The sequence below is a fragment of the Equus przewalskii genome, chromosome 7, assembly GCF_037783145.1.
Source record: "Equus przewalskii isolate Varuska chromosome 7, EquPr2, whole genome shotgun sequence".
Lineage (NCBI taxonomy): Eukaryota > Metazoa > Chordata > Mammalia > Perissodactyla > Equidae > Equus > Equus przewalskii.
Genome location: NC_091837.1, coordinates 23524402 through 23550666, shown reverse-complemented (window position 1 = coordinate 23550666; position 26265 = coordinate 23524402). Strand labels below are relative to the sequence as shown.

General features: G+C 57.1%; 1 protein-coding gene across 1 annotated transcript; it reads right to left on the bottom strand.

Annotated features, from left to right (window-relative positions):
* Positions 1-2682: 2682 nt before the first annotated feature.
* Positions 2683-26204, bottom strand: SETD1B (SET domain containing 1B, histone lysine methyltransferase). Its single transcript, XM_070629071.1, has 17 exons — positions 25986-26204; positions 25306-25493; positions 24989-25087; positions 24113-24383; positions 21969-22081; positions 19738-20976; positions 15131-15958; positions 14408-14669; positions 13991-14328; positions 13801-13903; positions 12765-13250; positions 10215-11474; positions 9163-9329; positions 7265-7396; positions 7067-7186; positions 6852-6989; positions 2683-5278 (listed from the first exon to the last, which is right to left on the bottom strand). Exons 2-17 carry the CDS (start codon positions 25477-25479, stop codon positions 5105-5107), a joined length of 5904 nt encoding a protein of 1967 aa, XP_070485172.1. The 5' UTR covers positions 25480-25493; positions 25986-26204; the 3' UTR covers positions 2683-5104.
* Positions 26205-26265: the final 61 nt, after the last annotated feature.

Below are 26265 nucleotides of genomic sequence, written 5' to 3'. Positions count from 1 at the left end.
ACAGATGTGTTTTATTCTGTCTGCTTGCTTTTAAACAAATTTGACTCAACTTTTCAGAAAATTGAAATATTTCACATACGAATTCTAGGATTCTGGTTCTTCTTGGAACTATCAGGCAATTCTGGGCTTGCCTTCCTATCCAGCAACAATCAGCTGGTGCCAAGCAGTGGGTGCCTCTTTAGATGGGACATGAGCAGAGCAGATTTGCATCAGCTGAGCACGGACTAGAGAGCCAGACTGCCTGGGTTCACACTCCAGATCAGCCACTTGCCAGTTGTGTGAACTTGGGCAAGCTACTTGACCTCTCAGTGCCTCAATTTTCCACATCTGTTAAATGGGGATGATAATTAATACTCACCTCCTAGCGCTGTGAGTTTAATATCAAAGATGTTTAAAACAGTGCCTGGGTTGAACTGGCCCTATGGCATAATGGTTAAGCCTGGCCTACACTGCTTCAGTGGCCCAGGTTCACAGGATCAGATCTCAGGTGTGGACCTATACTGCTTGCCAAGCCATGCTGTGGCGCATCCCACATATAAAATAAAGGGAGATTGGCAAGGATGTTAGCTCATGGCTGATCTTCCTCGAGTGAAAAAAAGAAAATAGGAAGATTGGCAAGAGATGTTAGCTCAGAGCGAATCTTCCTCACCAAAAATGAAAAAACAGTGGCTGGCACAGTGTCAGTGCTGTGTGTGCTCTTATTTTTGCAGAGGGGCCTGGGTGAAGGGCTCTTGCCCAAGTGTACCTGGAATCTCTCACCTCACCCTGGTCTGCCCTGTGCATGTAGATGTCTCAAGTTGGGACTCCCTTTCTGGTGCCCACAGCAGAACCAATGAAGGAAGGACTTATCCTGTGGGACTGAGGAGGGGCAGACGGAGAGGTGGATGGATTTGAAGAATATGGGAGGAGACCATCTAACTTGGTAGCTGAGAGAAAAGGAGAAGGCCAGGGCTTCCGGGTTTTGAGCTTAGGTCACCCACAGCAGCCATGATGAGTGGGGGCTAGGAAGAGAAGCAGAGGAGCAGGTTTGAGAGGGAAGTTGAAGGAAACTCCAACTTGGATGTGTTTCCCTTGTGTGCCTTGGGCTGGACCCCCTGGGTTGTCCTCATGCTGCCCTGCAATGCCTTATAGCATCTGCCTCCCTCACTCCCCAACTCAGTACCTCTCAGACCTCATTTCCTGTACTCCTCCTTTCCCTCACAGCTGCAGCCACACGGGCCCCCTTGCTGGTCCTCACGTACACCGGGTGGGCTTCTGCCTCAGGGCCTTTGCACAGCTTGCTCCTTCTGCCTGGGATACCCTTCCCCCAGCTGTCTGCAGGGCTGACTTCCTTATCTCCTCTGAGTTTTGTTCACATGTCAGTTAAGTGGACTTTCCTGACCACATTCTTTAAAATTTCACTCCCCTCCCAACTGACACCCTCTTCTCGTAGCTATTTTTCTCCCTACTATAGCATTTGTTCTTCATGTTTGTCTGGCTCACCCACAAGAACACAATCACCATGAAGACAGGGAGTGTGTTTTCTCTGTTCCTGCATCCCCAGTGTCTAGAGGAGTATCTGGCACATAGTGGTGCTCAATAAATATTGGTTGAATGAACAAACAAATGGTCAGCAGCTGCCTCTACCTTCTCTTTCCTGGCCTTGCCAGACCCTCAGCTCTTTTTCTGTTCCCACGAATCCACCTTCAGTGGTTTTCAGCTGTTCAGAAGTACAATTGTGAAAAACAGCCCAGCGCTAGTGGACATCTACCCTGCCTTCATTTCTTTGCTCACAAGTGAGGTTGCAAAGAACATTCTTGTACTGTTGCCTGCTTGTGGCTGTCAGGCTCAATTCCTGGCAGTGGAGCATTTCAGCCAAGAGTTTTTGTGCATTTTAAGTACTGATTGTGAACAGCTCATTTTTCCTCCTCAGGGTTGCAGCTATTTATGCTCCTACCGACGGTGCCTGAGTGCCCCCCGCCACATACTCACCAACACTGGGTGTTTTCCAATTTCTGATATTTGCCACCTGACCGGGGAAATGATATCATGGTACAATTTGCATTTTTCTAGTAAGAAGTGAGGTGCAGCATTTTTTCAGTCAAGCTGCTTTTTGCTGAGGTTGTGAGTCTGTCCTTCTCGGGGATGAGTGGACGTGGTCTAACAAGCTCTCTGTGGGCCCCCTAGTTACCCCATCCCCAGATCGGCCAGAGTGGAGACCTTCCAGGGCACAGAACCTCTGGAATACTGCAAACGCCACATGCATGGAATTCTTCTCAACTTGTGCCTATTTTATCATCCCTCTCTGCCCTCAAATGCGACCACAGCGATGTCTCCTTAAGTGTTAAACATTTTTGAGGTACCACCTTTCCAAGCTCTTCAAGTGAAGCCAATAGGATATTTGATCTTGTTTCCTTAATTGCAGACCATTAGCAGTGTTAGATACCTAAGGTTTTAAGAAACGTTCTGGAGGGAAAATTTAAAAGCTGTGGAAGGTCTAGTCTGACCATAACTTGGCCCAGTTCACAGAATCCACCTACAGGCTCAGAGTTTAAGAACTGCTGGTCTGAGTGGATCACACCTCACCTAGCTCCTTGCACCCCCTGAACCCAGCCAGCCCACCCTCCACGAGAGCAGGGCGAGCTCCCAATAGAAAGAAAAGAGGGAGAGAGGGAGAGAGAGGAGAGCAAGAGAGACGGCGTATCTGTAAGAAAAGTCAGTATATTTATGGTTTGCTTTATAAAAGTTACTATAATACAATGGTACATAGTATTGAATTCACAAAAATATGAACAAATATTTACAGCAAGACACACCCACAACGGAAACACTTCTCTTCAAAACAAGTTACATACGGATGACAGAGTCTATACGCACAAACATCCCTAAAACTTATGGGTTCTTTTCTTTGCGGAGGAGAGAGGGAGGGAGGGAAGGACAAGGAAAAGAAAAGCAGAAACCCCCAACTCTTCAAAAGCAAAGATTTGTTCAGTGAAAATGAAGGCATTGAAAGAAAAATGAGTCAACACATTTCTGGATATGGCAAACCATTTCAAGGGTGGGGTGGGGTTTCCTGGGGATGGGGAGGGCCCAGCCCCTCGCCCATTGGGCAAGGTGAGGCCAGGGTGAGGCGTGAGGCTGGCCCCTGGCCCCTGGCCCCTGGTGTCCTCCCATCCCCCCTCCACTTCTTTCTTGGTGGGAGGGGAGAGAATGCAGACAGCCCCTTGGGGGATGCTCGAGTAACTTAATCAGCCGTCTCTACACACTACGCATTTCCTCATGTGAAAAATAAATATTTCCTCAGTTGCACAATTAGGCAGAAAACCGCAAACGGAAGAGAAGGTCGCCGCTGTGCCCAGGTCCCCACTCTGCGTCTTAATGCCACCGATTTCGTCCACCTTGAAATCGGTGGGCACAGTCTCAAACAGAGAGGGCATGGGGTGGAGGAAAAAAAAACACAACAAAACCACCAACGACAAAAAAAGAGAAAAATAACAATTCTTTGTACAGAATTTACATGATAACAAGCTTGACACAAGCTGAGATACCAGAGGCTCCGGGCCTGCGTCCGCAGGGTGGGGCGGCCCCACCGGGAGCTCTCCCGTCTTGGTGAGGATGACTCCTGGTCACAACAGTCACTTTCCATAAATTATTTACATGCCTGCTCTGCTTTCTGGGGTGCAGGGGACTTGCCTGTGTGTGTGTGTGTGTGTGTTTGTAGGTGTTCTGGAAGTACAAAGAAATGAGCAAAAAAGTCTTCCCACATGTTTCTACAAGAAACAATGTTCCCGAGAAAAAGTCCGTTATGGCAGCCTATATACAGAAGTTGGTTCTGAACTTCAAAAACCTATTTTTTCCCTTCGTTTTGATTTTATACACGCACAAGAAAAAAAATTCATGGAGATACACCCTGAAGAGCATGATGGGAGGGGGGTAAAAAGGACTGAAAAAAAAAAAACCTGTGAAACTTAGATCTGAGTTTTAAAATCTTTTCCAAGATTTTCCTTTCTCTGGGAGAAATAATCTCATTCTGAAAATAAATATGCTCTTGACTTCTTGGGGTGAGGAGGCTGCTGGCAGGGTGAGCTGGGGTGTGGGCTGGGGGCGAGCGGGTGGGTGAAGCTTATAAACAAAAAATGCCACACGCATCAGGTCAGACACCCGTAGTGGCGGGACTGGGGGCCCCGCCGGCCCTGGGAGGCCGTCCTCCGCCCGGTGAAGGTGAGGGCAGGAGAGAGTAGACAACCCTTCCCAGCGCCCTTCGCCTGCACTGGGGCCTCCAGGAGGCTCCCTCGTTGCTGGCATTCGAATGAGAAAGTAAACATTGAACCCAAGATTTGGGGGCTGGCGGGGTGTGGGGTGGCAGGGAGAGCCCGGAGGGAACATTCCTGCCTGGGACCAGCTTGGCTCTACCAGGGTCTGCTCCGGGAAATGGTGCCCCCAAGGCTGCTGGGGAAGGAACAGGTAGGGGTCAGGCAAGGGGGTCCTCTCCTCGCTGAGGCTGCCAGCAGAGAGGGGGGCTTTGCGTAGTGTTCTGAGGTCAAAGCCGCCCAGCCAGGCCCCGCTCCTCGCTGCAGCACCAGGCCCAGCGCCCTGGCTGGGGTTCCGGCACGTGGGCCCACTCGCCATTGACCCGAGGCCTCTGCAGCCCCCGCTGGGGGTCCCCGCTCTCTGATTCTGCCTTCACATTTCAACGGTTAAAATGTCTTTTCTTATGACAAGGAAGAAACTAAAGAGGAGACAAAACAACGTAGCAGCATTCATGGGAAGAGGCTGATGAAAAGGCTAGAGAAGAGACAGACAGACAGACGGACAGAGGTGGAGAAAGGGGGAGAGCCAGGGAGAGAGACACAGAGGCAGAGAGACGTTTATGTTGGAACTAAAGAAAAATCCTGAAAGGAGCTTTTTTTAAAAACGAGAGAGACAGAGGAGCCCTTTCCCCTCGAGGGGCTGGAGCTGCGGGGGTCCTGGGGGTAGTGTTGGGGGCGCCAGGCCCTGACATGGCCACTGGGTAGAGGACAGCACCTGAAATGGGGGTGGGAGGTGGGGCCAGGCCCCGGGGCCGTGGGGTCCACGCTCGGGAGCCCCGGGGTGGCAGCTGACATCCTTCTGCTGGGCACCGGGCCTAGTTGAGGGTCCCCCGGCAGTTCTCAGAGCCGCACAGGCAGGGGATCTTGACGTCCTCGATGGGGAACTTGTAGTCGTAGGTGATCTCCTCATTGACGTTGATGTGCTGCTTCGAGTAGATAACGATCTTCTTCTGTGACTCCACTGTGATCACCTTGGCGTAGCAGTTGGGCTGTGGGCGAGGCGGGAGGGGAGGGTGAGCACGCGACCCACCTGGGACCCCACCTGGGACCCCACCCAGGCCCTCCCACACCGTGTCCCCCAAAACTCAACTGAGCCCCAAGCTCAAGGCCTGACTTACTTGCTGCGTGACCCCCTTGCCCACTGGCCACCTGCTCAAGGCCTCGGTTCCCCTCTGGGTGCAAGGACCTCTTGCCTGATATTAAATAAGGATGATGATGATGGTCCTAATCACCAATTACTTCCTAGGCTTCGATTTCCATTCATCCTGCCAGTGACTCCCAAGTTTATATTTCTAGCCCAGGCCCCACTTCTGAGCTCTGGAGACGGTCAGGCACCCCCTCATTGCTCTCCTGGACTACAGCAGCTCCCACTGCCTCTCTGTGCTCTGAAACAATCTATGCCTGACCCAGCAGCCAGGGGAATCTCCCCAAAGGGACAGCAGATCCTGTACGCCCTTGGCTCGAAACCTTCCAGTGGCCTGCCTTGGCTCTTAGAGAAACTTCTCTGCTCTACCTACAGGGCTGAGTGACTTGGCCACCCCATCCTTTCACTGTGCCCTGTTACCCCCTACTCCATCCCCACTGCCCCCCTTGCTGTCCCTCAAACAGGTGTTCTCGCTCCCTGCCCCAGGGCCTTTGAACAGAACGCTTGCCCCACTCACTGCTTCGCCTGGGTGATTCCCCTTATCCCTCAGATCTCATAGCATAGCCCTTACGGGCCCCGGGGATGATCAAGTCACAATTATGCAAGCTGGCGCGTACTAAGCACCTGCTGTCAATACACTCAAAGGGCCCATAGGCAGTGACCCACCTGGTCCTCCCAACAATCTACAAGGAGGACTGTTGTCATCCCTGTTTTACAGACTAGGAAACTGGGGCACTGAGACATGAAGTACAAGCCTACGGTTGCTCAGTAAGTAGCAATCCAAGACTCGAACCCAGGGTTGGGGGTACTTGTCCTGGAACTAGCCTGCCTCCTGTTTGAAGATCCTTGTGTCTGTCTTCAGCGTGAGAACCACCTTGTCATCAATGCCCACCACACCCTGCAACCCTGCCCTGTCCACCACAGCCACCACTAGCCACATGTGACTATTTAAGTTAATTGAAATTAAAAACTCAGTTCCTTAGGTGCGCTGGCCACATTGCAGGGGCTCAGCCCCACATGTGACTAGTACTACATAGTGGACCGCACAGACACAGAGCATTGCCACTAGTGCAGAAAGTTCTACTGGACAGCACTGCCCTAGGACGTAAGCTCTCTGAGGGCTGAGCCCAAACAACTGGGGCATAGAAAAGCCCAGCGCAGAGAAGGAACGCTGTAACCGTTAACTGAACAGACCACTTCTGAGCACCTTGAATCTCATGATGCCCATTTTACAGATGAGAAAACTGAAGCTCAGAGAAGGGCTCCTTGTACAAAGCCTCACACCCCACCCTCACTCCCTACCACCCTTGGTCGACCCTGAGCTTAGGAAGGAGGCCACACTGGTTCCTGTGCCAGGAGCTCCTAGGTCCTCCTGGCACAATGGCAGGGGCAGTGGCCGCCCCTTGCTGGTCACTCACGTTGCAGCTGTGGTTAATGAAGCGCGCGAAGTTGCCGCACTTGGTGGCGTCAATGATGGTGTCGTGGTCCACCCGGAACATGTAGCTGCTACCAATGCCCTCATCCTCATAACGTTTCTCCCGCATGTCGGCGATCACCTGGCCAGGAAAAGCCCTCAGTCTGGGCCGGGCCACCCGTCCCTGCCCTGACGCCCGTCCTGCCACACAGCACCTACCTGGCGGATGTTCTGGCCCACATACTCGATGACCATCTCGTCAGCTGCGATGGGCTCCATGGCGAACAGGCCCCAGTCGTGAATGTGGCTCTTGCAGAATTTGAGCTTCTTCTTGCGGAACTGGGGGAGAGAAGGAGATGAGGGGTGAGAGCCCTGATCTCAGGTCCCGCTGCCACCCCGGGTGGGGCCTGGCCTCACCTTGAGCTGGTTGAACTTGAGCAGGTCACTGTCACAGCTGCCAGTGAAGGAGGACAACAGGCGGCGCTGCTCCGAACGCCGCTCTGAGCCCGCCCGAGTGGAGGCGTGAGGCTGCGCCGGGATGCTCATGCCCTGCCGAGGATGGCGGTGACACATCAGAGGAAGGGGGCGCTGCCCGCGGGAGCTGGTCCACTCACTACAGTACCCATGTCCCCATCACATCCTTGGCGCCCCCAACCTAACTCTGGGTCTCTGTCGCCCTAACTTCCCAGCTTTCTTGCTCTGGCCGGATCTGTGCCTCTCTTGTCCCTAACTGTCACTTCTCCTCTAGCTTGGTCCTTCCCATCAGAATCTGAACGTGCTCAGGTCCCTCCAGTCTTGAAGACGACACAGCTTTCCCTTCACACTCTTGCCGTCTTTCCCCATCTCAGCTGGAAGATTTGGAAGCATCTCTGCTTCTTGGACAGAAGATGGTGGTGTCTGTCTACCTTGACCCTCTCTGACTTCGCCGGACATTCAAAATCACGGCTCCTTCCTGGACATGGAGCATCTCTTCCCTCTCTCGGGCTCCATCGCCCTCTGCCCCAGCCATGAACGCCTGGCGCTTCCCTCCTCCCCAGATGCTCTCCCTGCGTGCGCTTGTCCCTGCTGTGGCCTTTGATTAACATTTCTATCCTCATGATGCCTAAATTCAGGTCCCTGGCCCGGAAGTGCCCCTCCCAAGTTCTATAGTGTACCCATAGATCTACCAGTCTGCCAGACCTCACTGCCTGGATGGTCCAAACCCCAAAACTCAAGCTGTCCCAAAGTGAAGGTGCCACCTTCCTTCCCACCTCAGCACTGGTCCAGCTACCCAGTCGCCAAGGCCAGACCCAGTGGCATCCCCAATTCCCTTGTCTCCTGTACCCAATTCAGCCTGTCCTGTCCATTAGACTTCCTAATATTCTAATATTTCTGATATTCTTCCAAACGCACCCATTTTTGTCCTCATGGCCACCTAAGTCCAACCTATCTGCACCCCTGCACTGGAAACTGTAGCGACTGTGTCAGAGCCTTCCCTCTGGACCCCTGCAGTCAACGGTCTACACAGCAGCCAATGTGAGCTTTGGAAACCACAGCCTGAACCACATCACTGTCACCCCCTCTCAAAACCCTCCTGTGGCTTGCCGTCACACACAGAATACAAACCACAGCCTCTGGGGCCCTGAGGACCTCTTCTCTCTCTCTCTCTGGCTGTGACTAGCCTTTGCTTTTTTCACACCACTGAGCCCTTCCCTGCCTCAGGGCCTTTGCACATGTTGTTCTGTGTGTGACCTACTAGAGTTAGTGAGCCCCCCTCCTGTTTTAATTTTTTGTTGAAGACTTTTTCTACTTCTCTGCAGTCTCTCCTAGTTATCCACATGGCTTGCTTCTTTACTTTATTCAAGTCTGGCTCAGACGTCCCCTTCTCTGACCCCTTCTGACTTACCAATTCCTAACCTCCTCTGCTGTGTTCTCCATAGCTTGCTCTCCACCTGAATTCTGTGTTTGTCTATTCCCTTATTTCCAGTCTCCCACTAAAACATAATTTCCATGAAGAAAGGATTTGCCTTGTTTGAGGCTGCAGCCCCAGGACAGGCCGGGAACACAGCAGGTGCTCAATAGACATTTGCTGAATTTAAAAAGGAACGAATGAACCTTCTGCAGATGCAACTCAACCCTGCTCACGTGCTCAATTAAAACCCTTTGGAGGTTCTCCACTGCCCACCCTCACCCCGAGCACCCAGGTGAGTAACACCCTCCATGTGCCGGCCCCTCTGGCTCCAAAGCCCCTCACAGTGCCTGGTACCCCCCCCAGGAGGCGCCCACTCACTGCTCAGCCAGGGAGGCTCCGGGGTCTGGGCACCTGATGGCAGTACCTGGGTGTCTGCAGGGGGCTCGTCGGTGCTGGCGCGGCTGCTGTTGAGGTATCTGAGCTTGTCCTTCTTGTCGATGGTGTAGAAACCCTCGCTGCGGGCGCAGCCGGTCACGTGCTCGCGGATGCCATCGTCTCGTTTCTTTTTCTTAGCTGAAGAGAGGCTGGTGGGTGGGTGTGGGTCAAGGGCCACACGGACATTTGGGAGATCCTTCTGGAGACCCATCCCCCAGTCCTGGCCTCTCCACCCTCAGACCAATCTCCCAGAGGGTAAGGATGCCAAGCCCCACCACCCACACCTACGCCGCCTGCATGCAGCTGCCCACTGGCCGACTCTGCTGATGGTCAGAACTCTGTCAGGGGCACCTAGATGCAAGGCCCTGGGTGTGTTTCTTATCCACTTTTTGCCTCAGTTTCCTCATTTGCAAATTGGAGTAATAATGATGCCTCTCTGATTACATCTGCTCAGGCTGCTTAGCAGAGTTTCTGACACAGAGTAGGTGCTCAGTAAATTAGTTTGGTACCAAAGGGATAATGACAGCTCCAAACTCACAGGCTTGTGGTAATAACCATCAGGGCAGCATCATGGCTAAGAGCCCAGATCCTGGAGCCAGCTTTGCCTGAGTTCAAATCTCAGCTCTGCTATTTCATAGCTGTGTGACTTTGGGCAGGTCATTTAACCTCTCTGAGACTCAGTTTCTTTACATGTAAAATGGGAGTAATACTAGTCCCTACCTCACTGGGCTGCTGTGAAGATTAAATTAGGCGACTGGGGGGCCAGGAAGTGTGAGCCCTCAGTCAGCCTCTGCTACCGACATGCTGTACAGTCACATCGTTACGTTCGGCCCTAATTCTGGGGGCGAGATGGGCCTGGCATAGAGGGTGTGTGTAAAGTGCGTGTGATGATCCTGTATGGAGCCTGGCAGAGCGCCGGCCCACAGACATTGCTCCATAGGTGACAGTGACTCATGCTACTGTGGGAGATGGGGCCCAAGAGGTGGGTGAGGGCTCCTGCATCCTAGGAGGTGTGGACCCCCGCCCCGCCTGGCAGGATATAGGGATGGTAGACCCAGAGCGTGTCATTGAGCCAGTCCATGCCGTTGTCCTGCTGCAGCAGCCGCTCGTAGGTGACGCACAGGAAGCGGATGTCCTCCTCGTCGATGCCACCGTTCCAGATGTCATACAGGATGGTCATCTCCTCAAACTCAGAGCGGGGCCGGAAGAGGGGTTGTGGTGGCGAGAGCTCCGGTGAGGCTGAGCCTACCAGGTCCTCGTGGCGCTTCTTAGGCGGCCGGCGCCAGGGTCCCCGCATCTTGGCCAGTTCCATGAACTCCTCAGTGACTTCATCGCGCCCACGGGGACCCGGAGGGATGGCCTCAGAGGGCCACTGGTTCTCTAGCTCCTTAAAGGGCAGCTTGGTGGGCTCAACAGGTGGTGGAGGTGGGGGTGGGGGAGGCTGGGGGGGCAGGGGTGGTGGGGGGGCCGGGATCCCCGCGTTCCGGAAGTCCAGGGTCACAGCCCGGGGGTCTCGGGTGCTAGGGAAGACAGGGGTCTGCGGCTGCCCTGGCAGGAGCAGAAGGTCCCTGCCGAGGGCGGCCCCTCCTGGTGGCCGGACCAAGGGCCCATCCAAGGAGAGCACAGCCGGTGGGGATCGCCGGGGCCGGCCCGGCTTCCTCTTGATGGGGGGTGGGCAGGGGGCCAGCGGGGCAGGCAGCAAGGGTGGCAGCTGGGTTGGGGCCCGAGTCTGGGCCCGCAGGACTGGGACCGGCAATGCCAGGGGCAGGGGCAGGGGCAAGGGCAGAGGGAGCGGCAGGCCGGTCTCCAGGAGCACCGGGGAGGCCAGGGGGCCAGCCCGCTCATCGCGCCGGCCAGCGGGGAGTGGGCAGACGGGCAGGAGGATGGGCCCACCGGGCTCGGGGAAGGTGGGCGTGAAGCTGAAGTCCCGGCCAGGTGTCCTTGGGAGGCCCCCGCTGCTCAGGCTGGGGGACTGGGCTGGGTAGGAGAAGGGGCTGCCAGGCACCTGTGGGGAGCTCAGTGACAGGCCGCTGCTACCCCCTGACAGTGGGGGTTCCCCGCTTGGCGTGGCCGGCACCGTCTCTGTGCTCTGCGACTTGGCCAGGCTGCCACAGAGGCCTGGAGTACGTGGGGGCTGGTCCTCTGGGGGAGGTTCCAGAGGGACAGGGGGCTGTGGGGCGTCCGGGGTCTCGGGCTCCGGTGGTGGGCTAGGCGGCCGGGGTGGTCGAGGGGGCGGCAATGGTGGCTGCAGGGGTAAGGAGAGCAGTGCAGGGGGCTCGGGCTCCACTTCCAGCTTGTCCTCTGCATAGAGGTGGGCGAAAACCAGGCCGTTATTACTGGATTCTAACATTGTTCAGTGCTCTGTCTATGCTGCCCTACTGTGCGCTTGACACCCGACCGACTCATAGCCCTCTGAGTCCCCTGGGGTTCTGTGAGTATGGGGACTGTCCCCCTCTAGCTAAACCACTCAAGGACAGCGCCTAGGCCAGTGTCAGGCACACAGTAGGTGCTTGGTAAATGTTGGTGGAATAAATCAAAGATGCAGGAGACATGATTGCTAGCTTTTGACACTGGGTCTTTAGAAGGGAGTTCCTGTGAACAGGGAATGCCCCATAGACCAAGAAGATGGGGTCTGTGATCAAATAAAATTCAACAGGTCTCCTTCCTGCAGGACTTGGCAGAGGCTTTAAGGTTTTCTCTTGGCCTTTATCTCCATTGTCCTATAACACATATTCTAACCTATCTGCTGTCCTGTCACCCTACCCCCTGGAATGCAAGCTCTCCGAGGGCAGACACTTGTCTGTTTGGCCCAATTGTCAGTGCCCAGAACAAGAGAACTGGGGCCACGACAGAGGCGTGATAAATACTTGTGACAATATTCAAAGACCTGTTGTTCAGCAGCCAAATGACGCAATTAAACAAAATACAACAGGTTTCTTTCCTGACGGTCTTATTAGAGGTATGGAGTAAGCACATGCGGCTATGTAAGTTTAAATTAGTTGAAGTTAACTAGCATTACTAATTCAGCTCCACAGTAGCACTTGCCACATTTCAAGTGCTCATAGCCACAGTGTGTCTAGTGGCTATGGTGTTGGACAGGGCAGAGAGAGAATGCTTCCATCACCACAGGAAGTTCTCCTGGCCGGCGCTGTCAGAGCCTTTTAGGTGCTCTGTGCAGCTCCACTGAGATGGTGGAGGGTGCAGTGTCCGCAGCCCCTCTCGCCTGGCCCAGCTCCCCCGGGGCTCATCACTAAAACGACTGCACACACCCACCCCCCTTTTGGGGAGCATCTCGTGGGACTGATGGTCCAAGAACTGAACTAGTGGGGAAACACTGGCAGAGAGGAGTGGTACCGGCAGTGGACACCATCAACACGGGCCAGGTTCAGTGCTCGCACATTGTGTCACCTTACCCTGCCCTCCCTCACGGCCTCATGAGGGGGGCGCTGTCCACTGACCCCATCTGACAGATGAGGAAACTGAAGCTTAGGAAGGTTAGGTGATTTACCCAAAGGAGCCTAGGCTCATTCTGACGGAGGCCCTCATTCCCGCCTCCCTCCCCACGACCCTCACATGGGCTGCAGGTGTTACCTGGAGAGGGCCCTGGGGATGGCAGGGGCCGGGTCTCCACCTCTCCAACAGGGGGCTCTGGAGACAGCAGCCTGGCCGCCTCCTGGTTCAGGTGCGGCTCCTCAGGGGGCTCCTTGCAGCTCGCCAGCTCCTCGACACCCACAGGCAAGGAGGGCTCCTCCAGCATGGGGGTCTGCTCCTCGGGGGCTTTGTCCTCAGCCTCAATGTCCACCTCCTCTTCCGTGCCCAAGGACTCCATGGCGGGCGCCCCCATGGCCACGTCCTCCTCAAAGTCCTCGTCAGGTGCAGTGGGAGCCATGCTCTCATCTGCAGCTGCCTCCTCTTCCTCCTCCTCCTCCTCCTCTTCCTCCTCTTCCTCTGCTTCCACCTCTTCTTCATCCTCTGAGGATGACGAGGACTCAGAGCTTGATTCGAACTCAGAGGACTCAGAGCTCTCGCTGGAGGACCCAGCTTCAGCCTTAGAGGTGGCGATGCTCACTGTCTCCTCTGGGTGGGGACACAGGCAGGGGCCCTCTCGTTATCTGCTGTGCCCCAGCCAGATGCTTTACCAAAGGTCTCAAACTGGTGGCACCTGGGCTGAATATGGCCCTCGGATAAGTCGGGGAATGTGTGCATGCGTGTGCTAACTACTTGTCATGTTTTTAAATTGAGGTGAAATCCACATAACATTAAACTGACCATTTTACAGTAAACAATCAATGGTATTTAGTACACTCACAATGTGTACAACCAATACCTCTATTTAGCTCCAAAATATTTTCATCAGTTCAAGAAGAAACCCATCCCCTTTAGCTATCACCACTCTACCCCCATCCCTTGCCCCAAGCAACCACTAATCTGCTTCCTGTCTCTATGGATTGAGCTGTTCTGGGCATTTCATATAAAAGGAATTATACAGCATGTCACGTGTGTGTTAATGAGTTCACATTTCAAAGGCAAGAAATTTTGCCCCAAATGTATTGCTAACTATTGTTCCGACTCTGCCCTCTGCAGAGGGACTCTGGGCCGGGCCAGGTGCACAGCCTGCCCCACTCACCTCCGTCCGAGTCCCCTTCTTCCTTCTCACTCGCCCCTGACAGGGCTGTGTCTTCATCATTCTCAGACTCATCCCGGTCATCACTGTCTTCGTCGTCGTCATCCTGGGGGGAGGGATGGGGAGGCTGGGTGAAGGGCCTGGGCCCCCTCACCTGGCCCAGCACCCCAGGCCTCCTCAGCCTGAATGGTACCTTATCTGATGCGGATGAGGTCGAGGAGGAGGAGACCTGGCTCCTGGGGCCTTCCTCCTCCTCCTCCTCCTCCTCCTCCCCCTCCTCTTCCTCCTCGGTGCTTTCCCGCTCCTCTTTGTCAGAGGCTGAGGACGAGGGTGAGGTGGTCGAGGATCCCGAGGATGAGGATGCCGATGAAGAAGAGGACACTGACAATGACTCCTTCTCGTCCTCCTCCCCTCCACTGTCCAGCTCCAGTGGCCGGGCCGGCCGCCGCCGCACGCCCACACCCTTGGGGTCTCGCTTGGCGAGCTCACAGGGGGCGTCTGCCATATCCCGGTCCCGCTCACGCTCGGATTCTGTGGGAGGCAGGGTGTCAGAGCTGGGCAGGAGGAACATGGAAGGAGAAGACATGGAGGAAGGGGTGGGCACACAAACCTTCATCTTCCTCATCCACAGAGGTGGAGGGCCGCAGCCGCTTCTGGTCGCCAGACGACGCTGTGTCTGGTGGCTCCTTCCTCTTGACCTTGAAGGAGGGCAGCCGGATGGCCCCGCGCAGCCCAATGCCCAGGCCCAGGCCCTCGTAGCCCAGGCCCTCGCCCTTGCCCCATGACTCCAGCAGGCACGAGGCGATGCGGTCCTTGGGCTTCGGCCTGTCCTCATCCTTGTGCTCGCCGGACTTCACAGGGGTCAGTGAGGCCTGGGGTGCGAGAGAGGAGGGGAGCGTCACCATGGTTACAGGGCTGCTGTGACCTTGTGGGGTGGCTCTCCCTGAGCAGCCTGCCTTCTGCTGATAGTGACAGTTGCACAGTACTGGGCACTTCCTTTCTGTGTACCTGGCCACACTTTGTGCCCACCACTCCAGTGGATGGCCCCAGTACTCCACTCTGCCTCACTGACCCTCAATTTCCTCACCTGCAAAGTGGGCCACTACAGCTACCTACATCAGAACAGTGGCTTTGGCCCTTTAGAAATCGGAATCCAGAAGAAACATTGTAGATACATTCGTATCATCGAAACACAAGTTTCACAAAATAATATTACACTATCCTATTTTGGGGGTGTGGGTGGCAGAAGTGCCTTGGGAGTAGAAGGGGTGCCCAGCTGGGTTCCTGCCTCACACCCACCCGCCACCCAGGGTGCCCGCGTCCACCCACCCACCTTGGCCATCCGTTCCTTCTTATCCCACCACTCGTCGAAGGCCCGGAAGGCCACCACCTCCACCATCTTGCGGTTCAGGTCACGCTTCATGATGGCCTTGAGTTCTTTGAGCACCACGAGCAGGACGCCATCCACAGTGGCCTTGTGTGGGTCCTCCTGGCGTGGCACATAGCCTGGTGGCGGCACTGATGGGTCAAACTTGGGCAGGGGTGGCCAGGGCTGCCCGCGGCCTGGGCCAGTGTTGCTCAGGGAGAAGGGGCCCCGGTAAGGCGGCAGGTTGACGAACTGCAGCCCAGCCGAGGCAGCGGCGGCCGCGGCAGCCATGAAGGGAGGATAGGGGCAGGCACCCTGGCCTGTCATCAGACGGCTCAGCATCTGCGTCTGCATCTGGAAGGACATGGGCATGCCGCCCCACTGGCCACCCAACACGTGGCTCATGTCCACCTGCATCACGGGAAACAGCCCCGGCGGGAAAGGCGGCAGCGGCGGCAGGATGGGCGGGGGTGGGACACCAGGTGGTGGTGCTGGCAAGGGTGGTGGGGGCACTGTCACGGCTGGGTGGGCTGGGGGTGGTGGGGGCGGTGGTGGGGGCAGAGGTGGGGGCATGGGGAAACCAGGCTGCGGTGGGGGCGGTGGCGGGGGTGGAGGCAGTGGTGGGAAGCCAGGGGGTGGGGGCAGTGGCAGGGTCGGAGCCAGCACAGAGGGGGCTGCCACAGCCGCCGACCCTGGGGTCACCACCATGGGCTTGGGGCAGTCAGCGCTGGTGATGGGGGCCGAGGGCATCTCATCATCCGAGATCTCCATGTCCTCACCCGAGGACTGCTGGCCCTGTGGTGAAAGCAAGGAGAGAGCAGTGAGGGTGAGCCTGGGAGGCCACGCAGGCTCCCAAAGCCCCCTTCTGAGCCCCAGAAAGTTGGAGAAGCTTTCTGTAAGACTAGCGAGCAACATGGATTCTGCCATTCTGATCCTTGTCCCCTCCCTTCCCAGCCCTGTGGCCTTGGACAAGTCATTTAACCTCTCTGAGTCTCAGTTTCTCCATTTGCATAATGGCATCATATTACCTGCCTCGTGGGGTAATTATAAAGATTCATTCATTCATTCATTCATTCAACAAACATTTACTTGGCACCTGCTGTGTGGCAGGCACACCATTCCAGGTGCTAGGGACACAGTGGTGAACAAGACAGATGAAATCCATGCTCTCTTGGAGTTAAACTTCTAGAGGGAAGAGGCAGAGGACAACCAGGATAAAGGTGTGAAATATACAGTCCACCACAGAGAAAAAGAAAACCCGGGAAGGGAGATGCGGCATGAAGGAGGAAAGAGATGCTGTCTCAATCTGAGAGATTCTGTTTCAGTTTGTATTCAGAAAAGATAATACTATTAGTTAACACCCTTATAGCACTTCCTGTGTGCCAGGCACCTTTCTAAGCATTTTACATATATTAACTCAGCTAATCCTCAGAGCAACTCTACAAAGTAGGTCTGCTCTCTCCATTTTTATGGATGACAAAACTGGAATACAGAGACCTTAAGAAATTTGCCAGGGCCAGCCCCAGTGGCCTAGTGGTTAAGTTCAGTGCTCTGTGCTTCAGTGGCCCAAGTTCGGTTCCTGGGCATGGACCTACACTGCTGTTGGCAGCCACGCTGTGCTGGTGGCCCACATACTCAAAAACAGAGGAAGATTGGAATGGATGAGCTCAGGGCGAATCTTCCTCAGGGGAAAAAAAAAAGAAAAGAAACTTGTCCAAGCCTACACAGCCATTAAGAGATGGAGCCAGGATTTGAACCAGAAAGTGGCTCCCCAGCCTGTGTTCCCAGTTGGCCTGTTGTCCTCACTGCAGCAGAGAGGGCCCAAAGGAGGTGACACTGGAGCAAGTGGGGTTAGCAGTACCAAAGGTGCATAAATTGGAGATGTGTCTTTATTCTTCCTTAATTACTCTTTTCATCTAGTCTCATAACTGCACGCTTAGTGTGGTCCAGTGTGGGGCTGAGTGTGGCAGGCATACAATGTCTCATCAATGTCTCTTTTCTTATCTGCACCAAAACCTCACAAGATGGGGTTTCACTCCGATCCTTCTGACAGATGAGGAAACACACTCAAAGAGCAGGAAATCACAGCCAGTCAGAAACGGGGCCAGGACTCAAAACCTAGGACACCTGCTCAGTGAGGGTTAAGGGGGCTGTTGTCCAAATCCAGGGATGTGGTACCAGGTGACCAGGGGAGGAGTCAAGCATGACCCCGGCTCTGAAATGGGCAAGGGCCCCTTTGCCTTGGGACATGGGGCTTCGGGGAGCTGGATGCACAGGCCTGGAACTGGAGGGAGGCATTGGTCCACGTGGTGGAGGTGGAGGGAAGAGGAGCAGGGGTAGGGAGAGGAGGACAGGCCACCCCCAGGCTCTTGTGTCAGGACAAGAGGCGAGGAGGTAGCTTAGGCCCTGCCCAGGGTGAGCGCAGCTGAGGATCACAGCCTCTGTCCGGTGTTAAGAGACAGGAGAGCCTTTAAAGGCTGAGGGGGCGGGGTCTGTGCAGGCTGCAAGGTCAGAGGTCAGGTTTACAGGTGAGGGAGGACTCCAAGGGCATCAGAGGGGCGCAGCCCTCCAACCCTTCGGCAGCAGCAGGAGGCTCTGCATTTTGCTAGGTCCCCTCTACGGACACACCCACTCTCTCTCCCTCTTGGGGGTCCCCACGCCAGACTGAGGGAGGGACTGGCAGGCTCAGCCTGACATTCAGGGACAGCCCCCGGAGATGAGTCCTGACAGCCGGGCGAGCGGGCGCAGCGCGCAGAGGGTTAAGCCGGCACCGCGGCCAGCCAATCACGGGGAGCCCCGGGCTCCAGCCGGCCGGCCCCGCCCTCCGCCCAGGCCCGGAGCAGCCGCGGGAAGCGCCGCCCCCCCCCAGCCCAGCCTGGAGCGCCCCCTGCGGCCCGCCCTTAGGCCGAGACGGTGGTAGGCAGGTGAGGGTGGTAGGCAGGTGCTGTCACCGTCCCATTTCACAGACGACGAAACTGAGATTCAGACAGGGAAAGTGCCTTCCCCAAGGTCGCCCAACTAGTAAGTGACAGAGCTAGGACTCGAGGCTCAAGGACGGGAGCCTGAACTTTTCACCAACAGCCTCAGTGAAGAATGGGACTCTCTCTCTCCACCCTCCAAGGTCCGTCCGTCCCGTCAGTCTCCCACCCGCCTCCCGCTGCTCTCCCGGAGTCTTCAGCGGGGACTGGGACTCCCTCCCGGCTCGGTCCCGAGGAGCCCGGGTGCTGCTCTCCCGACCGCCAGCAGGGGGCTCCCGAGGGCCAGCCTGGAAGTTAGAAGTACTCCCCGGCTTCCCTGGGCTAATGTCCTGGGGCATCCCCGACCCCAGATCCCTGGGCCTCAGTCTCCCCTTCCCTATAGTGACACGGCGAGAGCCCATTCCCTCTGGCTACTCTGGGCTTCCCAGCCCTAGGCCAGTCGGTCAGGATGGTAAACATCCTTAACCCCAGGGAACTGAGAGGGAGGGAAGACGGGAGGATGGCAGGGCCAGCAGCCCCCTACCTCTGCACACCTGTCAACTCCCCCTGCCTGGTCCCCTTGGCGCCAGAAACCACTTCCCTAGAACGGCCTGGAGGCCCCTTGGAGCCCCAGCCACCTGCGGTCCCCTCCGGGGCAGGACAGGTTCCTCTCTGTTCCTCCCTGAGGCAGCCAAACCGGCCTGATCAAAGGGCCTGGGAAGGGGGGACCCTCCGCCCTGCTGCCCACAGGACACAGAGCTCTGTCTAAGCCCCTGGCTGCTCATGCCTGCCGGGCCCACAGGTTCCAGCTCAGGTCTCCAGGAGGGCCACTGCAGGTGCCTGGACCAGGAGGGAGGAGGAGCAGAGCCAAGGAAGATGACCTAATCCCCCCCATGGCAATGTGGCACACAGTGCCCCTACTCCAACCTGGAGGTGGAGGATCCTGGGGTGAGGAGAGGGTACAGGGTGGTCAACTTTGCCGGCTTCTGTCCCTGGCCCTCCCCCTGGGCTAGCCCTTAACTCCTTCACTCCTGGAACCAGGGGCAGAGGGAAAAGGAAAACTTCAGTGCCCTCCCTGCCCACTACGGTTTGCCCCCTCTTCAGAGAGCACCAGGTTCTAGGAGACAGTGCTCCAGAGCTCCGACCTGACCGAGCTCAGGAGAGCGCTCTGGCTAATGCCTCTCCCCAAATCTGCATGAGCATCAGGACCAGCCTTGATCACCCCCCAGCCACCCAACAGAGAAGGAGGCCCAGAACCTGCAGCCCATACTCTCTGGGGTCTCAGCAAACTCCTACCAAAGAAGCTCAAGTCGGAATTTATCCCTAGGAAAAGTCATGACTTCCCATACCTAACAAGGAGGGCAAGAGAACTAGGTCATGTTTCCCTTCTCTCCATAGCTGCTAGGGAGCTCAAAGCCAAATCAGCTGCTCAATCACAGCCCCTGGTGCTTTTTGCATCCTCTTTTTATTTTTGATCTGGTATTTTGCCTGCTCTAGCCCTGTTGCTTCTGTGTCTTAGCTAGTTATCCTAAGGGGATAACGTTTCAAAGGGGGAAAGAGGGAGATTCAAGACAGATAAAACCAATCCCAGACAGAGATGGACAAACACGGTGGTACCTCATCCATCTTCTCTGAGGTTGGGGTCCTGTCTCCAGCCAGGTCCAAGGCCACCTCAGTTGTCTGGCCCAGAAGACTGGTCGGGTCTGGGGGTCCTGGCTCCGGTGGGGGCCGGAGCCCCAGGCCCAGGTCAACCTCATCATCCTCATCCGAGTCAGGCAGTGGTGTGGGGCTGATATCCTCCAGGCCGGTGCTGGAGGGGCGTGAGGAAGGTGGTGTGGGCCCTCGAAAGCCCAGCTGGGAGTTAGTGCCAAAGGTGGCCAGTGGGGAGAGCTGGGAGGAGGACGACGAGATGGGGCTGCCCTCCATCTGCAGCTCCGTGTCCGAGTCCTGCTCCCGAAGGAAGGGCAGCTTGGTGCGCTGCTCCTTCAGCAGCATCTCGATGCGGGAGTCCAGGCTGTCGTGGGGCTTCTCCGGCCCTGCAGGCGATGACTCCAGCGTAGGCGTGCCAGGACTGTCACAGGGCTCAGGACTCCAGCCGAAGGTCGGCCGGCCGCCCAGCTCCATGCTGTTGGCATCAGGGGGCGGTGGGCCGGGAGGCGTGCCTGGCTTCTCCTTGGTCAGGGGCTCAGTGGGGGGCAGAGGCGGGGGCGCAGGTGCTCTCCGGAACTCCCCGCTGTCACGGGCCCCAAAGGGGGTTGTGGCGGTGGGCTCCTCAGGAGGTGGGGGGAAAGGGGGCACAGGGGTCTGATATGGAGAGAAAGCCGACTTGAACGTGACTCCAGGAGCAGAGGCTGCTGGGGCAGGCGGTGGAGTGTGGGCAAATGTGACTGGATCCTGTGGCTGGGCCTTGAATGGAGGGCCACCGCTGCCCCCACTGCTGCCAACTGCCCCAAACGGGAGGTCCACAGAGCCCCTGAAGGCGGCTGTGGCCCCTGCCACCGCGGTGACTGCAGAAGAGTTGTGGACATAATGATGCTCATGGCGGCGGTTGTAGGCATCCGTGAACTTGCTCTCGTGGCGCCGGGCCTTGAAGGTCGCTGCGGGGTCCTGGCTGAAGAGGTAGGAGGGTGTGGGCTGGCGGCTAGAGTAGCTGGAGTCCTGCGAGAAGGGGGTACCCAGGCGCGGGGTGAGCGGCGTGCCCTGTCCGTAGGAGTTGGGCGTGTCCAGGCGGCAGCTGGAGTAAGCAGTGTCCTGGGAGAAGGGTGTCCCACCACTATTGGGGGTGACAGAGGATGAGCCAGAGCCACAGCCTGCAGATAGGCCACCATCCTTAAGGCGCTTCAGGGCATCTGACAGCTAGAGAGAGAGAAAGAGAGAGAGAGAGAGAGAGATGTGAGATCATTGGGGGGAAGACATGCAGCGGAATGGGGCTGTTTTCCCTTCTCACTCTGGCTGCTGGGGAGCTCAGAGCCAAACTGGTTGCTGTAGAACTACAGTATGGTGAAAGGAAGGGGTGGGGGAGATTAAAGAGGAGTGTCTGATGGTCTTAACGTTTTTCTAATCTTGGGGTAGCCAGTTATCCTCAGAGGAAAAACCCCTTGAGGGTTTTTCCTAATCCCTGAAGCAGAGAAAAGATAAGACCTTGACATCTTGGTTTGAATTGGGATTTCCTTCCTGCCTCAGGTTGTCAGAAATCAAAAACTTTCCAGGTGGAGATAGCTGCCTGTGGTTTTAGGAATGAGGGGTGGCCAAGGGCCTTGTCCCCCCAGTCTTGATGTCTTAGGATTTAAATAGTGTGACATGGTACAAGTGCCTAATAAACAACCCAGCTGACTGAAAGTAAGCAGACTCTTCACTCTGGAATAGTTACTGGGGGGGCGTGCCGGGGGGAGGGGGGTGCGGGGGTTGACACTGGGATGAAGAGCTCCCCAGGAAAGACTGGTCTAGGTGAGTGTCCTGGGAGGCAGTGGTTGGGAAAGGAATTGTCTTGCTGTGGAAGGAGGGACCTGAACTCTGCTCTCTGGGGACAGGGCTAGAGGGGTGCACAGGGGTAGAGGTGTGCACAGGACATCAGACACCAGGACCCTGGACACAGCAATGTTTCAGTATCAATGTGGAAAGCAGGCCCCAGGGGGGCTCTGGGTCTTGTGGGAATCCCAGCCCGTGCAGGGGCAGGGCTGGGGGCCTGTGCTCAGCGAGAGCTTGGGCAGTCTGGGCTTTTAGACCATACTGGAACCTGTGGTGCGTGTGGCCAGGCTCCTTTCCCTCCCAGACCCTGGTGTCCAAAGCTGGAGATGGTGGGGCAGCGGGGAACAACACAACGACACGACTGACAGCCATAAACCCACCTGCAGGGTCTCATTCACGATGGGAGAGACAGCGTCCAGCTCACCCACTGGGAGGGTCTGGGGTGTGTATCGGCCCGTGACCAACAGTTCATAGAACCGCATGCGGGTTTCCCCTGTGGAAAGGGAAGGGAGGGAGGACTCAGCAAGGCTCAGGATGGGGCAGCCCCCGCAGGTTGGCATCCTTGTGGGTCCCTGAGACCCCAAGCCTGGGGAAGCTGTGTGACCCTGACCAGCTTCCCATCTCTCTTTGTACCTCACGCAAGAGTCCCACCTGTTCAACGAAGCTGCTAAATAAACTGTATGATTTGTCTGATCCTGAGATTCAGAATTTGATGCCTCGTGGGGCTGGGACTCCCCCAAATACAGAAATGCCACCTGCAACACAAACCCCCTTCCTGTCACCTGGCCATGGCACCCAAAGAGTGAGTCAGGTCTTCCCTGTCCCTTCACCTTCCCATTTAACAGCCAGGGCCCTGTACCAAGGGGAGAGGAGACTGCTGACACAGGCGACAGTTTCTTGTTAACTCTCTGGGGCCAGGTGACCAGCAAAGTTTGTAAAACACACTCTGGTACGACATTACTGTGAACTCCACACGCCTCCTCCTCCACCCAGGCTCCCCAGCTCGCCGGGGCCCACTGCACCCTGTCTGGTAACCCTCCACCCCAGCAGACAGAGGCCTCTACAGACCAGGGGGCCCCAGATTATCGATATTTATAGAGCCCGCTGAGGCAGCTGCATACATATGCAAAGGAGACACATTCCTTGAGCGACTCTTTACACTTTACCGGTCTCTTTCTTGAAATACAAACTTAGTTGGCAGTCTCTGAGAGCTCCCCTCTTTTTTTTTTGCAGAAATGAAATTTTGGTAAGAGCTGATGGCAGCCGCCCAAGGAATACATAGATTTGAAAGGGTCCATCCCTCCCCACCCCCCGCAGAGATTGAGAAACTAGAGAAGGGGGGTCAAGGGGCTGGGGCTTGGCCAGGAACCTGGGTTGTGCCCTCAGGAGGCTCAGAACTAGGGACAGGCTTGAAGAGTTTGTGGATAACCTTGCCTACCCAGGACCAGCGTCCTTCCACAACCCCCAGCAAGGTCTTAGAGACTCAGTCAATATGTATTCATTATTAAAGACAAAAAAGAAAGGGTTAGATTTTCCTGTCTTGGGTTTCGTGCGCCCTGGTTGCCCCTAAACCTCATGCTCACAAAACCCCTGGAAGCCACCTACCTAAGCCCTCCCAGGCAGGGTCTCCCAGGGGACCCCCAGGGGCTCTGGACCCAACAGCATCTGCCCAGTCACAGGGCTGGCTGGTCCTCAGCGCACCCGCACCTTCTTCTATATCAGTGGGAACTTCCCTAGAGAGGCCACAGGCAAACCCCAGGGATGCCCTGGAGGCCTGCGAGCCCCTCCAGCCAGCATCCAGGAGGAGCCTCCCAGGACCCTGAGGGTGGGAGGGATGGCCTCCCCAGCCTGACTAGCCCAGACTCTCCCAGCAGCCGCTCAGAGTGAGCACAGAGTGAGATTCCGGTGCATGGGAGGTGGTGCTGTCTCTTTAAGAGAGAGGAGGGAAGACACAGTGTCAACCCTTGAGCACCCAGAGCATCCGCTCTAATCGGAACAGTATCAATGAAACCACACTCTGGGCCCAGATTGGCTCCCAGTTCCACGGGGAAGGGGCACCCTGGGTCCTTAGAGGACTCTCTCTTTAGTTGAGGGACCTATTCTTCATGTATTTAAAGGCATCTTGCTGGCTCTCCCTCAGCCCCCCACAAATAAACAAACCCTGCCTCCTCCCCTAACACAGTTGGCAACACTGGGGACTGTCTAAACCCAGGCCACCAGGGCTCAGAGAGGGGCCCACAGGGGTGTCGGCAGTGGGGAAGCCTCCGGGTGGTCCCTAGGGGTGCAGTGGCCAAGGACTGGCACATTTGGTAAATTATAGCTTGTCTCCTAGCAACAGACAACACATTTAGCTCCACGTGACTCTACCCTCAGGAGGGGGAAAAAATACAGCTGTAGGGGGGCACACAAGGAAGAGTGAGGGGGTCCCCAACACTGCAGGAGGGGCCCTAGGGGGGAAAGGGGTCACAGGGACAGGTCTTGCGGCTGCTCAGCAGTGGGCAGTCCAGAGCAGGCCTCCACTCACCTTTGGTGTCCAGCTCCACGTGGATGATATTGCCCATGACCGAAGTGCTGTGCAAGTGCTGAACCGCCTCCTTGGCCCCCCTGACCGTGGCAAAGACCACCTTGGCAATGCCCAAGTGCTTCTTGGTCTTGGGGTTGTACAAAATCTCCACCTCCTCCACCTCCCCATACTTCTTGCACATGTCCCTCAGGAAGTTTTCGCGGATGTTATCATTCAGCTTGGCAAATGTCACCTGCTTCGGAGGCACCGGGCCCACGTAGAACTCATCGATCTGGCAGGGGACGAGGGGGAAGGGAGTTTGGAGAACATTGAAACCGAAGGAAAAACAACATTTCCCCACTCGCCCGCCCGTTGAAAACAATGAAGGGTAAAAAATTAAAAAAAAAATTTTTTTGGAAAAAAAAAAATGCACGCGGGCGGGCCCGGGAAGCGGAGGATTAAATCGTTTGGAACGTGGAAGTCCTCTGGGTTCGAAAGGAAAGGGGAAAAAGAAACAGTTTCTCTTTCCCCACCCCCCATTCTGGCCTCCTCTCCCTGCTGCCGGGTCAGGGGCGACCCCTGGGGCTAGGAAGCTGTCCCCGTAAAGCCAGAAGGCTGGGAAGGGGGGCGGGTCCCGGGGCTGAGTCCCCCGGCTGGCAGGAGCCAGGTGGAGACCCGGAGCCCCCAGCTGGGCGGGCAGGACACTGTATCAGCGCCTTGATTACAGTTTCACCGAGTGTTTACAGTAGGCTTGGAAGGGACACCCTCTCGCAGCCATCTCCCCCTCCCCGCCAAAACTTCCCCGGCCCGGACGGCGGGAACTCAGAATCCGGCTGGGCTCGGTCAGGACTGGCGTTATTTTCGAACTCGCGGAGTGGGGAGGGGGAGGGGTCCTACCTTGAATTTGGGCACCGACAGCTCCAGCTCCTTGTTTTTGGTCCAGATCCCGACGACCCGAGGATCTTCGACGATATCCACCGGGCGGTTGCTGGACATCTGTGGGGAGGAATTGGGGGCGGAATGGGAGGGCTGGACCCACTCCCCGGGGGCAGGGGCAGACCCCCCTTCTCCAGGCGCTTGTCAAACTCCAGGGCTGGGGCCCCGGCTGACAGTTGGCCCGGTGGTCGGGCGGGGGTCCCCGGGCCGCTCGGACCCCTCTCCCCGGGCAGGGCTGGGGTGGGTGGGGGCGGCGGGGAGGCGCGCCGGCTACTCACCGCCAGGCTGAAATGCTGCCCATCGTAGCGGTACAGTTTATGATGCCCCTTTTTCAGAGCCGGGTCAATCATCAACTTGTAACTTCTCCAATGGTGGTTCCTCCTCTCGCCCGAAGGGCCGGGCTGCGGCGGGGGCTGCTGGTGGTGGTGGTGGGGGGGGTGACTGTTCTCCATGCCGTTAACCCAACCTGAAAACGAGCAAGTTGTTGTCGTCTCCGCCGCGGCGGCGGCGGCGGCCGCTTCTACACACACGCGAGAGAATCCAATCGTCCGGCCCCCACCCCCTCCCACCTTACCAGCGCGCCCCAAAAGGAGCTGTCTCGCTGGCTCCCCCCAAAATAAGAATGGAGCGAGAGAATAACCCTTCCGGGAGAATTAGGCGCCCGCCCGCTCGGCCACCGTCTCGGGGCGGCTGCGAGGGGCTCCCGGGGGCCCCGGGTGCGGGCTGGCGGTGCCCGGGGCGCCCGGAGGACGCGGGCTCCGGCCCATGGTGCCCGCCCGGCCGCCCGGCGTGGCGCTCGCTCGCTCGCTCGCTCGGCCCGGCTCGGGCGCGGGGCTCGCGGCAGGCCTGGCGCCGCCCGCCCGCCCGCCCGCTCGCTCGGCCGGGGCCGGGGCCGGGGCCGGGGGCTCGGGCTGCCCGGCTGCCGGCCGCGGCCTCTCCCTCCCCGAGCCGCGCTTACATCCCCGCCGGGCGCCGGCCTCCCTGCGCCGCCAGCCAGTACATGGTGTCCCCCGCGGGAGCCGAGGCCGGGGCGGCCGGACTGGGGGCCGGGACGGGGGGGCACCGCCGCCGCGGCTGCCGGGCCCGGAGCTGCTGCCGCCGCCGCTGCTGCTGCTGCTGCTGCTGCCCGGGAGGCGGCTGGCGGCGGAGGCTCGGCTCCCAGTAGCCGCACATCCCACAATACACCGCTAAGGAGCCCGACCCGAGCGCTCACCCTCCTCCTCTTCCTCCTCCTCCTC

Bases quoted from the DNA above. Each gene is read 5' to 3' on its own strand.
- SETD1B (XM_070629071.1), bottom strand. From the start codon at position 25,479: ATGGAGAACAGTCACCCCCCCCACCACCACCACCAGCAGCCCCCGCCG. The intron at 13,904-13,990 runs GTACCATTCAGG...CCCTCCCCCCAG, and splicing joins CCTCATCCGCATCAGATAAG to GATGACGACGACGAAGACAG. The intron at 11,475-12,764 runs GTAACACCTGCA...ACCTCTATGCAG, and splicing joins ATCCCCAGGGCCCTCTCCAG to AGGACAAGCTGGAAGTGGAG.